Consider the following 18631-nt stretch of genomic DNA (forward strand, 5'->3'; position numbering starts at 1 on the left):
CCCGAGTGCTGGGATTAAAGGTGTGCGCCACCACGCCCGGCAAAATATACTCTTGAAGACTTCATTGCAGATGAGATATTTGTCCCTAAGACTTGTCATTGCCCGGGATATAAATTCTTTGAGCACAGAGGCTGAGCCCACTCACCAAACCCCTGGCCTGCCTATAGCTCAAACTTCAGAGGAAAAACTCAATTCCCCTCGTGCTGGCTCTGATGCTGCTCCTGGGGCCAGGGCTCCTGCAGTATTGGGGTGAGATGGTGAAGTTGGGGCTTGACATGTTCATCTGCTGTGTCATACTGATGGCTGATGGCTTCATTGTTGCTGGCCTGGCAGGACGCCTTGGGCAATGACAATTGATTGTCATGGGAGTGTTCCAATCAGTAGCCACCATCCATCTCTGTGACCTCCATGTAGACTCATAACCTGCCCCACAGGCACAGTATCAGCTCCCAGTTCCATGAGAGGGTATCATCCCATCCCCTGCTTCTGGGTGGCATGTTGGAGGTCCTGTGTTTATACCGGGGAGAGAAGGCATTGGGCCAGCGGCCATCTCTCCACTGCTCCCAGTGGTCCCCCGTGAGAGACCTCCTGTAGCAGAGACACTGTGCAGTGGTGTGCGGAGTGTGTTGTACAGCCCCGTGGGGGGCAGCCCAATCGCCTGTCTACGTTGGCATACACCAGCTGAGGGAGAGAAGCCGGCTGTTGCCTCTATCTGTAAGGCCGCAGAGCTTGGCAGCTGCAGGGGGCTCAGTACACATCTGGGTGGGTGGCTGGATGACTCAGCAAATTGCTAGCTCTACCAGCCAGCGGTGAGCACATAGATACTAGTATGCGTGGATAGATGGTCGGAGTGCTACCTTGCTCTCAGACATGCCTCTCTGCACATCCTTGGGGGGTCTTACTAGGCCCCACCCAAAGACATTCTCCAGCCATATCCTCCTTTGTTTTATATCTGGTGTTTGGTCCCAGGCATGGTGTCTCCTAACCAATCTTTACTCCCTAGCATGTGTATTGAATATGAATCACCTACCACCTTGGTGGTGGTAGGGTGTTCCTGCCTGCCCTCCTGCCCATACTAAGCAGGTACCGGGTGTCTGGCTGTGAGCTTGATGCTTTGAGAAAGTATGGCTGCTGGTGCATGACTGGAAGGACGTGTCCAGAAGGTAGGGAGTGGATAGAGCAGACACCGAGAAAAATAGTATGTATGGGGTTTTTTGTTTGTTTGTTTGTTTGTTTTTTGTTTTTTTGAAGACAGGGTTTCTCAGTGTAACCCTGGCTGTCCTGGAACTCACTGTGTAGATCAGGCTGGCCTTGAACTCAGAAATCTGCCTGCCTCTGCCTCCCATGTGCTGGGATTAAAGGCGTGTGTATGGTATTTTGCCTACATGTATAATATATTCATGCACCACATGTGTACCTGGTGCCCATGAGGCCTGAAGAGGGCACTGGATCCCTGAAACTGGAGTTATAGACAGCTGTGAGCCACCATGTGTTTGCTGGGACTTGAACCTAGATCCTCTGGAGAAATAGCCAGTGCTCTTATCCAGACCCCGTCTCATACTGAAGAGCCATGTTGGGCCTGAAAAGCCCTCCATTCTGGGCAGTAGTTCTGTCTGGAATCTCATTTCTTTTTCTTCTTTCTTTTCCCGCCCCCCTTCCTTCCTTCCTTCCTTCCTTCCTTCCTTCCTTCCTTCCTTCCTTCCTTCCTTCCTTCCTTCCTTCCTTCCTTCCTGTCTATTTGCACACAAATCTCAGGACACCGCCCTCATCCCATAACTGACTTCCTAAACCCAGAATACCAAGCCCAAGCCGCAGCCTGTCATATTAGAATGCTAAACGTCCAGAACTTGGCTGCCCGCTACCTGATTGTGAGGAGCATTCAGCCTGGTGTTGACAGTTCATCATGCTGTAAATGTCACTTCTGTGCAGAGCAGTGGATAACACGGCGATAAGTGAGCCCTAGGAGAGCGCACAGGCTGTGGGGGGACATGGAGGGGACAGCACCCTTTGAGTGGAGTGGCCAGGGAGGAGCATCACCCCATGCCCTTCCCTAGGGCTGAAGGTCGACGGATGCCCTGAACTCAGCACCACTGGGGAGAGCAAGGCATTGTCTTTTAGAAAGATCCTTAAGGATAACAGGAAGGGAAACTGGGATGGTAAAAACCTGTTCAGGTGCCCGGTTGTGCAGCCCAGCCTGGCCCCGGGGACAGCTTTCTTTTCCCCTCCTGGTGGCTTCCGTGTGTGTATGTGCTCTAGCTGGGTGGGGAGAAATTTTATTTAAAGCTTATCATTTGATTCTGCCCCCTTCCCCCTCTGGCTAGGCCTGTTGCATCTTGTGCCAAAGGGATTCCTGCTTGAGAGATCTGCTTTTACAAATTTAAAAATAGCTTTGAAGTTGTTTTCTTTCCCTGTGGGCTGGGAGCCATGGAGGCTGCGCTGCCTGGGCAGACCATGCCTGTGGGCTGAATTATCTCCTCTGCGTCCCCCTGAATCATCGTACTGAGGAGGGAGGAATGGGTGTCTTGGGGGTCGAGGGTCCATGAACTACCTGCCTTTCACCTTCCAGAACCTTGGAGAAGCTAAAGCCTGGAGCAGGTGGGTGAGCAGGTGGCCCAACTGTACCAGTCTCCCACAGCTTCGGCCATGTGTGTTCTGTGAGGAATCCTTTGCTGTACCAGGTCCCTCTGGCTTCAGGGGCTCCCGCTCTTGAGTTCATTTTGCCTCTTTGCTTTGGAGCTATCTGGCAGTCTCCAAATGGGGTTTGGGTATAAGGACCGGAATCTCTTCCTTCTTAGGGTACCCCAAGGTCACTCTCATAGGTGACCTAGTATTCTCAGACTTATGCAGATGTAAGGTATACCTAGACACAGAAATATCCCCCCTGGCTTTCTCTCCACCACATTCATTTTGCTGCCTCAACAGCTCCTATGTGGGTAGGGAGAAGGTAGACCTTGTCCCTCGGGGACTGTCTTGGCTCCCTCTGGTGCTGCTGTGCACCTGAGTCATCTCGCTTATCTTCCTGGTAGTTGGTTTGCTGGTCTGCTTAAATGAATAATAACACAGTGACAACATGGGTGTCGTGTGAGCAGCAGCCTTGAATGGAGCTTCTAAATTGTGATATCAAACTCTTCTTTTGAGGTACACCCTGGAGACTTAGTTTCGGGGACCAACTCATCTTCAGTGGACAGCCCCACCCCTCTGGCCTTCTACAGGGGCTCCGTGGCCATCCCTGCTGTGTAACCAGGCCAGCTGAGTGCCTAGAGTCAGTTATGGCTGGCACTGGGCCTTGTAAAAACCCTGGCTTAGGAGCTGTGCCACACCATTAGTGGCATGTGATACATAGCCTCATAGCTCTGCAGTATTGGCTCTGTGGTCTAACGGACTAGGCTAGGGCTTTTGCCTAAATCCTCACTTGTGACTTAGACACACACAGGCCCCAGATGGCCTCCTCGCTTGACTGAGCCTGTAAGATCCCCGTGTGGAAACAGGGCTCTGAGCTTGTATCTGTCTCTGTCCTCAGACTGAGGGCACAGGAGAGCAGGTGTCTTTCTGCTGCGCAGCTAAGGCTTGTGTGAGCATATTATAGAATGGCACACCTGTTGCCCCTGGTAATGTGCTGTTCATTGGTTCCTTTCTCAAAACTACTGGGTTTTGAGGAAGTCTATGTAAGCATTCATTGCTTGGGCTGCCTCAGTGGGTTGATGGGGAGTCCTGCTTCTGTGTTGGGGGACATAATTGGAGATGATAAGAGAGTGAAGTGGGAGGGGAGAACCCTACCAGCTGAGGTGGGGGTGGGGTCTCTGTACCCAGGAAGGCCAATATGCCCATCAGAGGAGGGCTTCTTGTTTTGTGATGCTCAGGGGAGCCTTGAGGCTAGAAACTCCTCTGTGGGCCTCTGTTGGGGGGGGGGCTCCTTTACCTTGTCTGTTATTATCTCAGGGGAAAACATGGTAGGTAGAATCTCAATTTCCCCAAGAATGTTTATCCCTTTAATCCCTGGAACCTATGCATGTGACCATTCCTTGGCAGATGTGACAGAGTTGTCAGCCTGAGGTGAGAAGATCCAAGATTATATATGGGTGCAAAGCAATCTCAAGGAGGAGGCTGGTGGGTCAGACGGAGGAGGCTGGTGGGTCAGATGGAGGAGGCTGGTGGGTCAGATGGAGTTGGGAAGGATGGAGGTAGGTCAGCATGAAGTTACTGTTCTTTGGGAGTCATCAGCCAAACAGAGCATGTTCCTCTGGATGCTGGAAAGGATGCTGTATACCCAGTCTTCCCACCAGCCTCCAAATAAAACTGGCCCATTAACACATCTATTCTGTCAAGCCCAGAACACCTGTTTGATCTCTGGACCTTTTAAAACCGTAAGATAGTGTCTTAGTTAGGGTTTTACTGCTGTGAACAGACACCATGACCAAGGTAACTCTTTTTTTTTTTTGAGACAGGGTTTCTCTGTATAGCCCTGGCTGTCCTGGAACTCACTCTGTAGACCAGGCTGGCCTTGAACTCAGAAATCCACCTGCCCCTGCCCCTGCCCCTGCCTCTCTGCCTTTGTCTCTCTGCCTTTCTGCCTCTGCCTCTCTGCCTCTGCCTCTGCCTCCCAAACTCTGGGATTAAAGGCATGCATCACCACTGCCCAGCTCCAAGGCAACTCTTTAAAAGGACAACATTTAATTGGGGCTGGCTTACAGGTTCAGAGGTTTAGTCTATGATCATCAAGACAGAAGCATGGCAACATCCAGGCAGGCATGGTGCTGGAGGAGCTGAGAGTTCTACATCTTCATCTAAAGGCTGCTAGCAGAATACTGGTGTCCAGGCAGCTAGGATAAGGGTCTTGTAGCCCACACCCACAGTGACACACCTATTTCAACAGGGTCACACTTTCTAATAGTGCCACTCCCTGAACCAAGCATAGACAAACCATCACAGGTAGTGACTATTGAACTAAGTCAGAATCTAATATTAGTGGCCACAAGAAGCTAATTTGTAGATATTAAAGGGGCTCCATCATCCTACCTTTCACCCCATGAGAGTCCTCATGGTCTGTTATGGGTGGGTCCAGCATCATCAGCCTCTGTGGGGGTTATATTAGAGACTGGGGTGACCCTCCCCCAAGTCATAGCAGTGACAGGCTTACAGTGTGGGGGATCCAAAGTTCTAGGGCAGAAAGCTGGGACTGCTAACGGGCCACAGTCAGATCTCAAGACAGAGATTCCTGGGATGGCAGGGGGCTGCTGTGGGCCTCATGACGTGACTCCATTCTGTAGGGAGGCTGGGTAAGGATGGCCTTATAGGCGGCCAGCTCAGCGCTTTCTGCTTGGCAGGCTGTCAGCCTTTCCCTCCTGCTCCTCCTCTGAGGGAGGGGCAGGAGAAACCGATGACTAGGGTTTGTATTGCTTTTGTTCTGTGGACCGGGCACTGCACTGCGTCTGACCTAAATGTGTCACCCTGGGATGGAAGCTGGCCCACATTACGGAGACACACACACTGGGGTTCATCATTTCAGTTGCAAAGAGAGGGCCTTGCAGGGAGCCATTAGCTGGGAGAGAAAGAAGAAAGGCTCAGAAATTCCACTGGTTTTTATATGCCTAGCTCTCTCTGCGCCACCAGGAAAAGGTGCAAAACCTCTGGGGCTCTGCTGGGGACAGACAGGCTGACTCACTAAATTGGCCCGGACCTGCCCCTGCAGCTGAGCCCCTAATGGCTGGGGAGGGCAGGTAATGTGGTGAGCTGGGTTGCAGAGGCACACCATAGAAGAAGCAATTGTACTATGTCAGGACTAGAGAGCTTCCTGCCCTTGGGGGTCCTGGGAGGGGCCAGGGGTATTAGTCAAGCAGACGTACACTCCTCCAAGGAGGCAACACACATGCCCTTCCACACACCAGAAAGAGAACGTTGTATGCACCCTGCTCACCTGGGGAAGGGAGCTCTGTGCCCACATCTGCATCAGCAGTGCTGCTACCCCGCTGTTGGCTAATCATCCACCAAGAATGGAGCTCAGCGATGAGCTTTCGGATACAGTGACACCAGGAAGACACATCCATTCAAGGGAGGCCAATTAAGGAAAGCCCAATTTCCTGTTCCTGGCTGAGCAGCGCTTTCGCTGTAAAGATAGAGAAGCATTGCTTTGATCTTCACAAGGGCTGGGATCCAAGAGGCTGCATGGGGGTGGGTGGGGTGGGGTCAGATGACCAGGCAGGAAAGTATGCGACCCCCAGCCTCAGCCCTCCTCCCTCAGACTTCCTCCAGCAATACCAACAATGTAAGGTTTCTTAGTTCTGTTTGTCGGTGGTGTAAGCATTACCGGTATAGAGACAGAAGATAGAAGATGGAGACCCTCCAGGCTGAGTCTGCTCATACATCCGGTTCTTTTTTTAATATTTTAAAGATTCATGTAGGGCCGGGCGTGGTGGCTCATGCCTTTAATCCCAGCACTCGGGAGGCAGAGACAGGCGGATTTCTGAGTTCGAGGCCAGCCTGGTCTACAAAGTGAGTTCCAGGACAGCCAGGGCTATACAGAGAAACCCTGCCTCGAAAAACCAAAAAAAAAAAAAAAAAAAACAACAAACCAAACCAAAACAAAGATTCATGTATTATTTTTATACTGACTTGTGCTGGGTAGTTCTATGTCATCTTGATGAACGTCAGTTGAGAAAATGCCTCCATAAGATCCAGCTGTAGGGCATTTTCATAATTTAGTTTGATGCGGGCAGGCCCAGCCCCTTGTGGGTGGTGCCCGCTCTGGGCTGGTGGTCCTGAGTTCTACAAGAAAGCAGGCTGAGCAAACCATGGGGAACAAAGCAGTAAGCAGCACCCCTCCGTGGCCTCTGCATCAGCTCCTGCCTCCAGGTTCCTGCCCTGCTTGAGTTCCTGTTCTGACTTCCTTCAGTGATGGACTACACTCCGAGTAAACTCTTTCCTCCCCAACTTGCTTTTGGTCATAGTTTTTCATCGCAGCAACAGAAACCCTGACTAAGACAGTACTTGTGTGCCCATGTGAGTTTATGTGCACTAACATGAGTGTGGGTGCCCACAGAGACAGAGGGCATCCTATTCCCTGGAACTGGAGTTATGGGTTGTTGTGAGTCATCTGAGGTAGATGCTGGGAATCGAACCTAGGTCCTATACAAGAGCAGTGTGTACTCTTAACTGCTGAGCCATCTCTCCAGGTCTCCTACTCCCTTAAAAAAAAAAAAAAGATTTATTTCTATGCCTGGTTCTTGAGCTGGCCATGTGCAGCTGCCTTCCGTGTGTGCCTGATTAACTGCCCTGAGTACAAAGCTGAGCCAGGAAGAAGGGTACCTTTGGGAGAAAGCTCACTGGTCATCCTAGTGGAGGATGTCAGGTGGTTGATCTATCCACCTGCTCGTTCGCTGAATCCTGATAGCTCTTCTGCTATACCTAGCCCACTAGACCTATCCCAGGCTGTAGGACGGGCCAGTTGGCTGAGAGTTGGGTCCTGTGGAGGGAGGTTTCTGGCCTGTCTATCTCAAGTGATCATACAGTCTCCATGTTGTTAAAAGGACCAGGCTTTGGGGGGGGGGGTATAAGGGACTTTCGGGATAGCATTTGAATTGTAAACAAAGAACGTATCTAATAAAAAAATTGTTGAGCCGGGTATGGTGGCACACCCCTTTAATCCTAGCACTTGGGAGGCAGAGGCAGGCGGATTTCTGAGTTCGAGACCAGCTTGGTCTCCAAAGTGAGTTCCAGGACAGCCAGGGCTATACAGAGAAACCCTGTCTTGAAAAACAAAAAACAAACAAAATTGTTTAAATAAAAATAAAAAATAAAAAAGAGGACTAGGCTTGGGCTGGAGAGATGGCTCAGCGGTTAAGAGCACCAACTGCTCTTTCGAAGGTCCTGAGTTCAAATCCCAGCAACCACATGGTGGTTCACAACCATCCCTAATGAGATCTGATGCCCTCTTCTGGTGTGTCTGAAGTCAGCTACTATGTACTTACATATAACAATAAATACATCTTTATTTAAAAATATGTATTTATTAAAAAAAAGACCAGGTTGTCTTAGCTTTCATCCATCCCGTGACCCTCTCAGGTCTCCCCCAGCATATAGGCAATGTTCTGCCCACTAGGGGTCCAGGCTAGGCAAGGGCTAGCATCTAGGCTTACCCAATGGGTCCATTCATTTGCTTGAGGCTGCTCTCCAGGCCCCACCCAGTCGTCTGCTCTGGGCAGCATATTCTCCCCAGTTAGTGTCCCAGGAACTTTGACAGACTAAGGCACAGGAACTCGGTAAGTGTCTACCAGTGAAGCTGTGTGTGGTTAGGTTCTCATGACTATGCCAGGCAGCACTGGGGGAAATAGAGGCAGCCTTTACCTCACAGTCAGGATTAGCAATAGGGTGGGTGGGCTGAGGACCCCAAAAGTCCAGGGCCCTCTGCTGCCTCCGCTTGGACTTCCTGACAGGAGGGGCATGGCCAACAGTTGTCACGGGCACCCTGATTCCTCTGGGTCAGTGTCCCCAGGAACATGTCTAGGACCAGGTAGTGCTGTATACACAGGCCCATGTTTGATTCTAGGTCCCCATGTTCCATAAGGTGACTAAGACAGGAAAGGAAGCCACTGAGTCACCCTGAGAAGCGCCCATCCAATTCAGAGAGGCTCCAGGCTACTGTGGCCTCAACTTGTTCACCAGCAAGGGGCAGCCTCCTCTCCCTAGGACTCTACCCACATGGCCCGGCTCAGAGGCTGGAGAAAATAACTTTGTCTGGTTCCCTTGTCTCAGAACAGCACAGGGCAAACAAAGCTTCTCTTTTCCAGCAGAGATTACTCTCCCCAGGGTTTAGCTCACCAACCCCAGGACTGGGGTGCTCTGTGTGGTTGAAACCAATATTGACCCAATAACTTAACCAGCAGCTAACACAGGCCGCAACTGCGGTGGACTTCTGCATAGACAGGCCTTAGATCACATCCAGACAGGCTATTGCTAGCCAGGAAGCCAGGTTCAGGACACACAGATATGCCCTGACCTTGACCCTGGGGTTATCATGGCTTTGTACAGTGCCTGAGCCTTTGGAAGCCAGATAGGGCTAGGTGTGGTCACTGACCCTGCTTCCACAGGATGCTCCTTAGATGTGACTTCCACATCATCCCAGGAAGACTAAACTCCATGTGAGACATTCCTGTCCTCTGTGGTGATAGGAACACTGTGTCCTGGTTGTCCCCTTGTCAGCATTGGCAGAGTCAGAGTCCATGGCATGCTGTCTAGGGGACTATCCTTACCAAGTGTTTCCTGTGGCTCTGGAAATAGCGGGGGGGGGGGGGGGGGGGGCTGGGCGTGTCCTGAGGTTTGAGCTGCCCTGTCCCTTGCTGATCCCTTCCTTGCTGTGAACCTTCCTCACGGACAGCTCTAGGTGCTGAGAGCCCAGGGCAGGCTGCAGCTCTGTGAGGTGACATAGCTCCCTGTGATCTAGGGGGTAGGACCCCTGAGGAGGTTCCCTGCCGAGCTGGGTTGGTCATTGCTGTTGTGAGTGGGCAGAGCTGGGTCTCAGAGAGATAGCTTAGCTTGAGGTGGAATGTGAGCCTGGCAGCTCTGAGACACCCTGTCCATGAGGCTCTCCCACACCAAAGCCCACCACTGTGCTACTTAGCAGCCAGGCTTGGATCCTGGGCTGCAGCTATAAGCAAGCCTTATTGCTCGATCTAACTACCTGGGCTGACACCCCCATTTGCTCATTCCCATTTACAGTGGGCGAGCCCTCCAAGGCTCTCAGGTAGCCTTCACTTCTCTTCTGACCCCCCAGCCCACACCATCTGCCACCCTGTCCCGCTCTGCCCAAGCCCTACCCTCATTACCCCTAGAGGGCTGCTTCTGACTGTCTTCCTGCTGGGCTCAAGACTGGCCAGGCCAGGGCTGAGGGTTGTCACTCAAGATTCCCTTCTGGCTCAGCCTTAACTGTCTGTTGGGGACCACGGTGGGAACCGAGCACAAAAAGGCAGTGTGTTGAGGACAGTGGCCCTTCACCACCCCAACCCTGGCTGCGTTATGCTATGTGATGCTGAGCATAATGGAAGTAGCAAGTTAAAGGGGTGCTAACTAGGACCCCTCTTCTCATATCAGTATGTAGGGCTGTGACATGCGTGAGTTCTCTCAGAACAAAGGGCATTCAACGACTTTGACCTTAGGCTTCCATGTCTGCAGTTTTAGGCTGCCCTCCTCGGTCAGCTCCTGGCTTCCTCTGCCCTCCGAGCTGCCAGGTTTTCTGCCTGACGCCCCTCCCCCAGCCATCTGTAGTCTGGCTCCGTAGTTTCATCCAGAGCTCAACTATGATCTGACCTTCATGGGGGTCTTTCCAGGGATCCCACACCCCATTCCCAGACTTCTTGCTACACCGAAGCTCCCCTGTATTGAGGTGGCCTGAGGGCTGGCACGCCTCTATTCTGCTGCTGGCACCTCTTGGAGTCTTTAGTCTTGGAATCAGATGGTGGTGTGTGCCCCAGGGGGGTCCTGTGTGGTGGTGACTTGGCTGAAGGGCTTTTGCACAGTTATTGAGCTCAGGAAGAGCCTTCACCTATGGTTTGCCCCAGTCTTGTCTCCACTGTGTAAGAGGAGCCCCAGTGAAGAGCCCCCCTCCCCCAGCGTGTACCCCAGAGGGGGACTAGGAGGAGCTGCTGATGTTCTCACTGACAGCAGACAGGGACCAGACTGCACTGTCAACTGAGCGCTCGGCAAACTTGAGAAAGTTCACATGCTCTGGTCCCTTACTTATCAGGATCCTATCTTAAGGCTGTTCTCAAGTTGGCCAGTGTTGTCAGAGGGGACAGTGGGCGTTAAGTGCTGATCACCTGGCTCTCCTCTCCACAGAGGAGGAGCTCCGGAAGCTTCGAGAAGAGACCAACTCAGAGATGCTGCGGCAGGAGCTGGATCGGGAGCGGCAGCGCCGGATGGAACTGGAACAGAAAATGCAGGAGGTGCTAAAGGCCAGGTGACCCCCCACATTCATCTTTTCTTACTGCTGTCACGAGATCCCTGACGCTGGTACTTACAAAGAAAAGAGGTTTATTTAGCTCACAGCTCTGGAGCTTGAAGAACTTGGAGCTGGCATAGATTCAGCCCTGGTTGGGGGACTCATGGCGCATGGCATCATGATGAGAGAATATGTAGGAGAGAGGTTACAGTCTGCCGGAGGCAAGGCAGGGTCAAACACATTTAATCACCCTTTGATGAGAACTAACAGAGGGTCTCTGAGAACTGCATTGATCCCTTCCCAAAGCTGCTCCCAGGACCTGAGACCCTTCTACCAGGCTCAACCCTTTAAAGGTCCCCCAACCCCTCCACCATCATACCAAGAACTGAGCATCATGAAAGACAAGCTACATTTAAAGCACAGCGTTTACCCCGTCCTCAATGGGCAGGCTTTCCTGATGATGGGAACTAGGCCATCTGAGAAGTCCTGCTAAGTCCCTCAACGGATACAGAGTCATATTGCTGGCCAGATTGGACTCCCAGATTCAAGTCTTACCTGAGTCTGTCCAAGCCACGGTATGGAAAAGTGCCTTTCTTTCTGGGATGTGAGGAGCCCAGTATGGGTGATCTGTCACCAGCCAGACATAGGGAGAGAGCTGTGACCCAAGAGGGCCTCAAGACAGCAGGTCACCTCGTACCTTCCAGTCCTGACTAGAAGATGCTCCTTCACCCAGGGGCCCTGTCCCCACCCTGTTATTTATTTAGCCCCAGGGAGTTGACTGGGCCTCTTGGGACCTTCTGAGGACACTGACTCCCCCACCCTGCCTTGTGTTTTCCTATCCTCCTCGCCCTTCCCCAGTGGCTTCTTCACCCCCGCTCAGGCCCCACGGCCTATAGAGGCATGGCTGCTTCTGCAGCTTCAAGGCAGGGTCCTGAGCACCCCCACCCAGCACATGAACTCTATACTGCCTCCGTAGAGTTACCCACCAAGATCATATATCCTCATTGTCACAAGTTTTCTCTGTGGGTGATGTTGCCACCCTAGCTTCTGCAGGGGGATGTTTATAGGTTAGAGCTTCTCCTCGGGTGTGTATTCTAAACACTCAGTCCCTGGCACCTGCAGCCCCCTTACTCATGCATCCCTCTGACCACCCTCAGGAGTGCGGCTTCTGCTTCTGCTGTCTCTGGTAGGAGGCACATCAGTAAAGAGCATCATACAAGCTATAAGGGCGAACTGTAGCTTATATAGTTCTAACTCACAAGCTATAAGCTATAAGGGTGAACTGTGGCTTATACAGTTCTAACTCATAAGCTATAAGGGCGAACTGTGGCTTATACAGTTCTAACTCACAAGCTATAAGGATGAACTGTGGCTTATATAGTTCTAACTCTGGGTCCCTCTGCTCAGCAGCCATAGTGCCACCTGGAAGATGAGGCTGGGGGCCCAGGAGCCCAGCTTTCTCACCTCAGCATCCACCACCTTTACCCTAGGGCTAGAGCAAATGACTCTCGGTAGTTTGGCATACCCGCTTCTGCCTCTGGAATGCCCCACCTGAACCTTGCTCGTGGGGAGTCTCTTCCTTGTTGAGATTTTGCCCCTCGAGTATGACCCACGTTGGTGGCAGTGCTCACAGCTCAGCCTTGAGGACACGTTCCTGTGTGGTCTCATCCACTTCCTCCTGGGCCTTAGTCTACAGTAGCAGCTCTGCGATGCTCAGATCTTGGGACAAGAAGCTGCCTATCCCCTGCCCTGACATTCCCGGTGACAATTCACGTGTTCTTTGGTACCCTGCTGCCCCTTCCCAGGTCACTCACCTGTTTAGAGTCTTCAGAGTAGGGATCACCATGGGGACCTGTTTGGGAAGGAAGGACCCTGCCTTGCCTTTTAGCGATGGCTTCAAGGTAGTGCTCCCCACACCAGGGTCTTCAGGTAGAATTCTCCTAGGTTGAACCGTGACCTCAGAGTTAAATGGCGTTCCATTATATATTGGTTCCATGCTGCCTCCCCAACTTCCCAAGAAGGTCAGGCTCTCCCTGTGCTCCTAGCAGGAGCATTCAACCATAGGCTGACCCTATCCCTGCTACTGTCCCTGCAGCCTCTGCTTCTCTTGCCCACTATGCATCCCGTAACCCCAGCCCCACTCTAAGGCTCTAGCTCTTCCCTCTCTCCTTTCTTCCTGGGTGGGTGAGCTTGCCAGGCCCTGAGTCAGTTCTGAGGATGTAGGGTCCAACTAGGATGTGGAAGGAAAGGAAGTAGAAAGTGAAGATCCCAGGAGAAGCAAGGGGCCCGTCCCTTGTTTTATTCTGAGGATGGGGAAGAGCTCAGGAGCCTCCTGGAGGCATGAAAGTGGAGGGGTTGGAGTGAATGACATCTCAGGGGTCAGAAGGAAGACTTCCTAGTTCCTGATCGTCTTAGTGAACTGTGGGGAGAGAAGGGCCGTGTAGGCACACTTCAAACATACATAGTGCATACTTCCATATACTGCACAACACATACTTGTGTCTTAGTTAGGGTTTCTAGTGCTGGTACAAAACACCATGACTAAAAAGCAAGTTGGGGAGGAAAGGGTTTATTCAGCTTACACTTCCACATTGCTGCTCATCACCAAAGGAAGTCAGGACAGAAACTCACACAGGGCAGGAAGCTTGAGGCAGGAGCTGATGCAGAGGCCATGGAGGGATGTTTCTTTTTTTTTTTTTTTTTTTTTTTTTTTGGTTTTTCGAGACAGGGTTTCTCTGTGTAGCCCTGGCTGTCCTGGCACTCACTTTGTAGACCAGACTGGCCTCGAACTCAGNAATCCGCCTGCCTCTGCCTCCCGAGTGCTGGGATTAAAGGCGTGCGCCACCACGCCCGGCAGAGGGATGTTTCTTACTGGCTTGCTTCCATGGCTTGCTCAGCTTGCTTTCTTATAGAACCCAGGACCACCAGCCCAGGGATGGCCCCACCCACAATGGGCTGGGCCCTACCCAACTGATCACTAACTGAGAAAATGCCTTTCGGCTGGATCTCATGGATCTATTTCCCTCAACTGAGGCTTTTTCCTCTCAGATGACTCTAGCTTGTGTCAAGTTAACACACAAAACCTACAATGTTTGTAGCCCACATACCCCACAGGTACTCATATGCATGCTCACACTGCACCCTGAAGCTGCAGGGACAGCTACTGTGTGCCCGTGGCCCAAGCCAGTGCAGGCTGAGATGGCTGGTATTCCAACACTCCAGAGGCGGGCATACATACATACATAGCTGGCCAGAGAAACAGGATGGAGTCACCACCCAAGCGATGTGATCCAGGCTGCTGCTGGGGTGTATAGCTCCCTCAGGGTGTGACAGGCAAAGAGACAAGACTCCAACTGAAGGCAGAGTCTGTTAGGCCAGGTAAAGACTGTGATGACCATGAGCTGAGCTGGAGGCAGGGAGCCAGGGAGGTGACTGGTATGAACCCAGCATAACCATATTGGAGTATCACCCAGCTTTGGCCTAGTGTGGATAGAGAGGTGTGTGATATTCTCATTAGTAAGCTATTTTTTCCCCTTGAGCTTAAGGATGAAACCAACAATTCTATTAAAATTAATAGGAATGGCGAGAGCCTCTTGCTTATGTGACTTCACTTGCCTGTTGAAAAATAGACCGTACACCCATGGGGAAAGCACCTTGGTGCTTGCTGGGCTCTGTCCTCAACAGCCCTCTGGCCTTCAGGGCTTCGGGAGCCGACAGATCCCACCTGTCCCCCGAAGTGCACTTCCACAAGGGCTGCAGGCGTTTGCTTCATGAACTTTGCCTTTTTCCCGTTTAAGGTCCGAGGAGCAGCCAGCACAGCCTCAGCAGCCACCAAAGGGACAGAGCCAGGCCAGCAATGGCACAGGCACAGGTAGGCCCCCTGGGAAGGGATGGTTCTCTCCCTAGCCAGGGCTCTCCCATGTGGGACTCTCCTGCCACCAAAACTGGGTCAGTGCCCTCACTGTGGCTCAAATCACCCCGAAGGTGATCTCATTTCCGTGCACAGACATGACGTGTTGTCTAGTTTGGCCAGGCCTCCTGAGAGGCACCAAAAGGCACACACTGGTTATGCTACATTCACTCACTGATCTGTTCCCCTTGACTAGTCATCCCATGTGGGCACTGAATGGACTGTGACAGGCCACGGCAAGGAATGCCCTAACCTCCCAGGTAGGGAACAAACCTTTTCTCGTTCCCTTGCTTCCTGCCTTAGCGCTCACATCCATCTTGTGACATACTTCAGCTTCTAGAGCTGCCCTTTAGAGAAGGGAGCTCTGTCCTCTGTGTACTTCTTGCAGGTCCTGGCTGCACCCTCACAGACAGTGTCCGTCCAGCATACTGACCATTCACAAGACTCTCCCTCCCTATGCCAGGAAGCTTGGCATAAGCTATGGCTTAGGTCATTGGCTCTGGGCTGCCAGCATCAGGAAGAGGCCCAGAAGAGGAGGCCACTCCTAAGGTTCTCCCAGGTCCAGCCTCACTCCACCCACTGGCAGCCAGCCCCAGTGCAGGTCTGGCAGCTGCATCCCCTGGGAGGTGGCCTCCTCGGGCCATCCGGAGGATCCCTGGCCAGTTCCCAGGCTTAGATGGAGAGCCCTTAGCTTGTGAATCTTGATTACCAGGCCAGGAGCAGCACAGAAGACTCCAAGACCCTTAGTGCTTGGTGGCAGTGAGGCTTGAGAAGTTGGGTCACCCAGCTCCTTGCTCCTTCACAGCGGCTGGGGACCCTTTGTCTTCTCATCAAGGTCAGGCCTTTTTTAAAAATTTTATTTATTTATTTACTTACTTACTTATTTTTGGTTTCTCGAGACAGGGTTTCTCTGTGTAGTCCTGGCTGTCCTGGAACTCACTTTGTAGACCAGGCTGGCCTTGAGCTCAGAAATGTGCCTGCCTCTGCCTCCCAAGTGCTGGGAGGCGTGCACTAACACTGCCCGGCCTATTTTTTTTCTCTTTTAAAAAAAGATATATTTTTATTTTATACGTACGAGTGTTTTGCCGTCATGTGTGTCTGTACCATATAAGTATCTGGTGCCCATGGAGGCTGGAAGAAGGGGCATAGAATCTCTCGGAACTGGAGTTACAGATGTTTGTAAGCTACCATGTGGGAGCTGGGAATCGAACCAGTGTCCTCTGAAAGATTAGCTGGCACTTCCAGCCACTGAGTCATCTCTCCACCCACAAACCTTACCTTGATTATGTGGTCTCCGGGTGTGGTGGGCTGTGTGGGACTGTGTGCCTTCTCCACACTGTGGCCCTCGATCACCCTCCAAGACAGGGAGGATGTGGTAGAGGAGAGGGACCGCACCCTGGCTCTGCCACACCCTAGATAAATGGAGGAATCTGGCTCTCAGGCAGACACCTGCCTCAGTCTATCCCTGGACCTCAGCTGTACCCCTTGGAGCATGAAGCACTGCTTCAGGCCTTTTCCTTCCTAAGAAGCTAGCTCTGTGTGTGGCAGAAAATATCCCCCACTTTGGAAGTCAAGCAGGGGCCTCAGGACTTCAGGACCGGCTGAAGACCTGCTTCCTACAGGCAGATGGCCATGTTCCCTGGATCCGGCTGGGGTCCACAACCCATAGATAGACCCTGTCAGGTTTTCTTTTTTACATTTTGATTTCATGAGACAAGGTCTCTCTGTGTAACCCAGTCTGATCCTCCTGCATCAGGCTCCCTGACCAGTGTTGGGACTGCTGATGTCCCACACCATGCCCAGCCTGGACTTACACTTTTAAATAGCTTTTTATATATTTAAATGCTTGGGGAAAAAAAAAAACACAAGGAAGGTGATTTTCCAGTAAGTAAACCGTGTGTCCAGTGTCCATAAATAATCCAATGGAAACACAGGCTGGCCAGTCTTTTGCCTGGCCTTTAGACGGCCTTTGGCTCCCATACAAGCTTCTGTGCCTACCTGGATCCACCTGCAAACCTTGGTGATGGTAATAGAGCCAGATAGGCCTGCAGGCTGTCTGGGTAGCCCCAGAAGACACATATCTCAGCCCACCTACCTTCTCCCATACCCCCTAGCCTCCACTCTAGTGACCCATGTCCCTCAACTTTGTTTACATTGACTATTGTCCACTCTCCCTGGCTCCACAGCACACCTGGTGTGTTTTCTTTAAGTTTTAATTAATACATGATATCTGTGTTTATGGCAGCCCAGGTGTCTGGTGGTGTTTGAGTGCTTGCCTGCCAGTCCCAGGCTTTTAAATTATGGTGGAGCAGCGCCCCCTGCAGGCAACTCCACATCTTGTTTTCTTTAGGGTGCAGTCTGGGGGCACTGCCCGGCAGCCTTAGCCCTGGCCTTCTCTTGGGTTGTGAGACACAGCTGATCTCTGTGAGCTCATCTTGGCCAGCAGCTTGGTCTCTGGGCCTTGTAGCCCACTGTGCCCTACACACAATGGCTGGACCCCAGGACCTGGCATGGTGAACTCCCTCAGCCTCTTCCCATGGTCAGACACGACCTGGACATAAGCCCAAGGCTGCTGGGAATTTGAGGTCTGGAGATTGCTTGCAGTCAAGTGTGAGGCTGGAAACATCATGCTTTGGAGGGTCTCCGTGGCTGGGTGGCTATGGCCTGCATCTGTTGGTTTGAACCTAGTGTCTTCAGGGAGCTAAGGCCTTCCTTCACAGGCTCCTCTGGCTGGGCCCTTCACACCTCGCTCCGGAGTGGAGCCTTCGCTCCTATAAACCTTTCCCTTATCCCCACCCAGACTGACATTTTCTGTGAGGCCCCATGCCTGCCCTACCTCTCCATCCCACCTCAGGAGGGGCTGTGTAGACCCTGCAGGACCCCCTCTCTGATGTCTGCTCCTCCCCACAGAGCGCCGCAGCCAGGGCTTGGCCTCCCGTGTACAGAAGTGGTTCTATGAGAGGTTTGGGGAATACATCGAGGACTTCCGCTTCCAGCCAGAGGAGAACACAGTAGAGACAGAGGAACCCCTCAGCGCCCGCAGGTAGGGGCGCCTCACCAAGACCAAGGGTCTCCACGCTAGGACCAGGGCCCCGCACTAAGCATCAGTGGGCCAGTCAGTCTTGCTATCCTGTGGAAGGGACTGCCACAAGCTCCTAAAGACCCCTGTGCCTATGTTTCTGCGCCACCTCCTGGGAGGGGCTCCTGGGAAAGTAGAATCATGTCACACCCACGTTGACTGACTTGTGCTTTGTGACAAAAGTCACGTGAGGGTTGTGTGTGCCCGGTGTCCATTGTGGGGGTCGGATCACTTGACGGTTCATGAACTGGGTCCTTAGAGGCTCCCCTTAAGCAGACGTTCCCATGGGCCCCAGGGGCTCTAGAGAGCCAGACCATCAAGGTGCCTCCTGAGCTGCAAGGGTACCCAAGGGCACTCAGCACTGTGCTCTGGTCACTGTGCATTGTCTCCAGGCTCCTGAGGGTCCCAGGCACTTGGATGTCCTCCTTGCTGCCCTCATACTAGTTAGTAGTGGTGTTTTCTCAGAGTGGCATGCTGAGCTGTTGGTGATTTCACACTGAGACTCTCTCTCTCTCTCTCTCTCTCTTTCTCTCTCTCTCTCTCTCTCTCTCTCTCTCTCTCTCAGGTTAACTGAAAACATGAGAAGACTGAGTAAGTACTGTGGGTCTTGGCATGAGGGAGGAGGAGGTGGGGAGAAGGAGGAGAGGGGGAGGGGAGAGAGGAAGGAGGAGATCGGGAGGACAGAAGGAAGGGGGGAGGGGTAGAAGGAGAG

At 52.3% G+C, this 18631-nt stretch overlaps 1 protein-coding gene across 5 annotated transcripts in view; it reads left to right on the top strand.

The window, feature by feature from the left end:
• Gramd4 (GRAM domain containing 4) overlaps positions 1–18631 on the top strand; it is a 77730-nt gene that overhangs the window by 47421 nt on the left and 11678 nt on the right. For all 5 annotated transcript variants that reach the window (XM_021183290.2, XM_029469884.1, XM_029469885.1 and 2 more), the window contains 4 exons: positions 10828–10948; positions 14728–14801; positions 17751–17883; positions 18485–18510. In XM_021183290.2, coding sequence (XP_021038949.1) covers positions 10828–10948; positions 14728–14801; positions 17751–17883; positions 18485–18510 — 354 coding nt within the window. The remainder of the gene's footprint in view (positions 1–10827; positions 10949–14727; positions 14802–17750; positions 17884–18484; positions 18511–18631) is intronic.

This window comes from Mus caroli, chromosome 15 (genome assembly GCF_900094665.2).
Source record: "Mus caroli chromosome 15, CAROLI_EIJ_v1.1, whole genome shotgun sequence".
Lineage (NCBI taxonomy): Eukaryota > Metazoa > Chordata > Mammalia > Rodentia > Muridae > Mus > Mus caroli.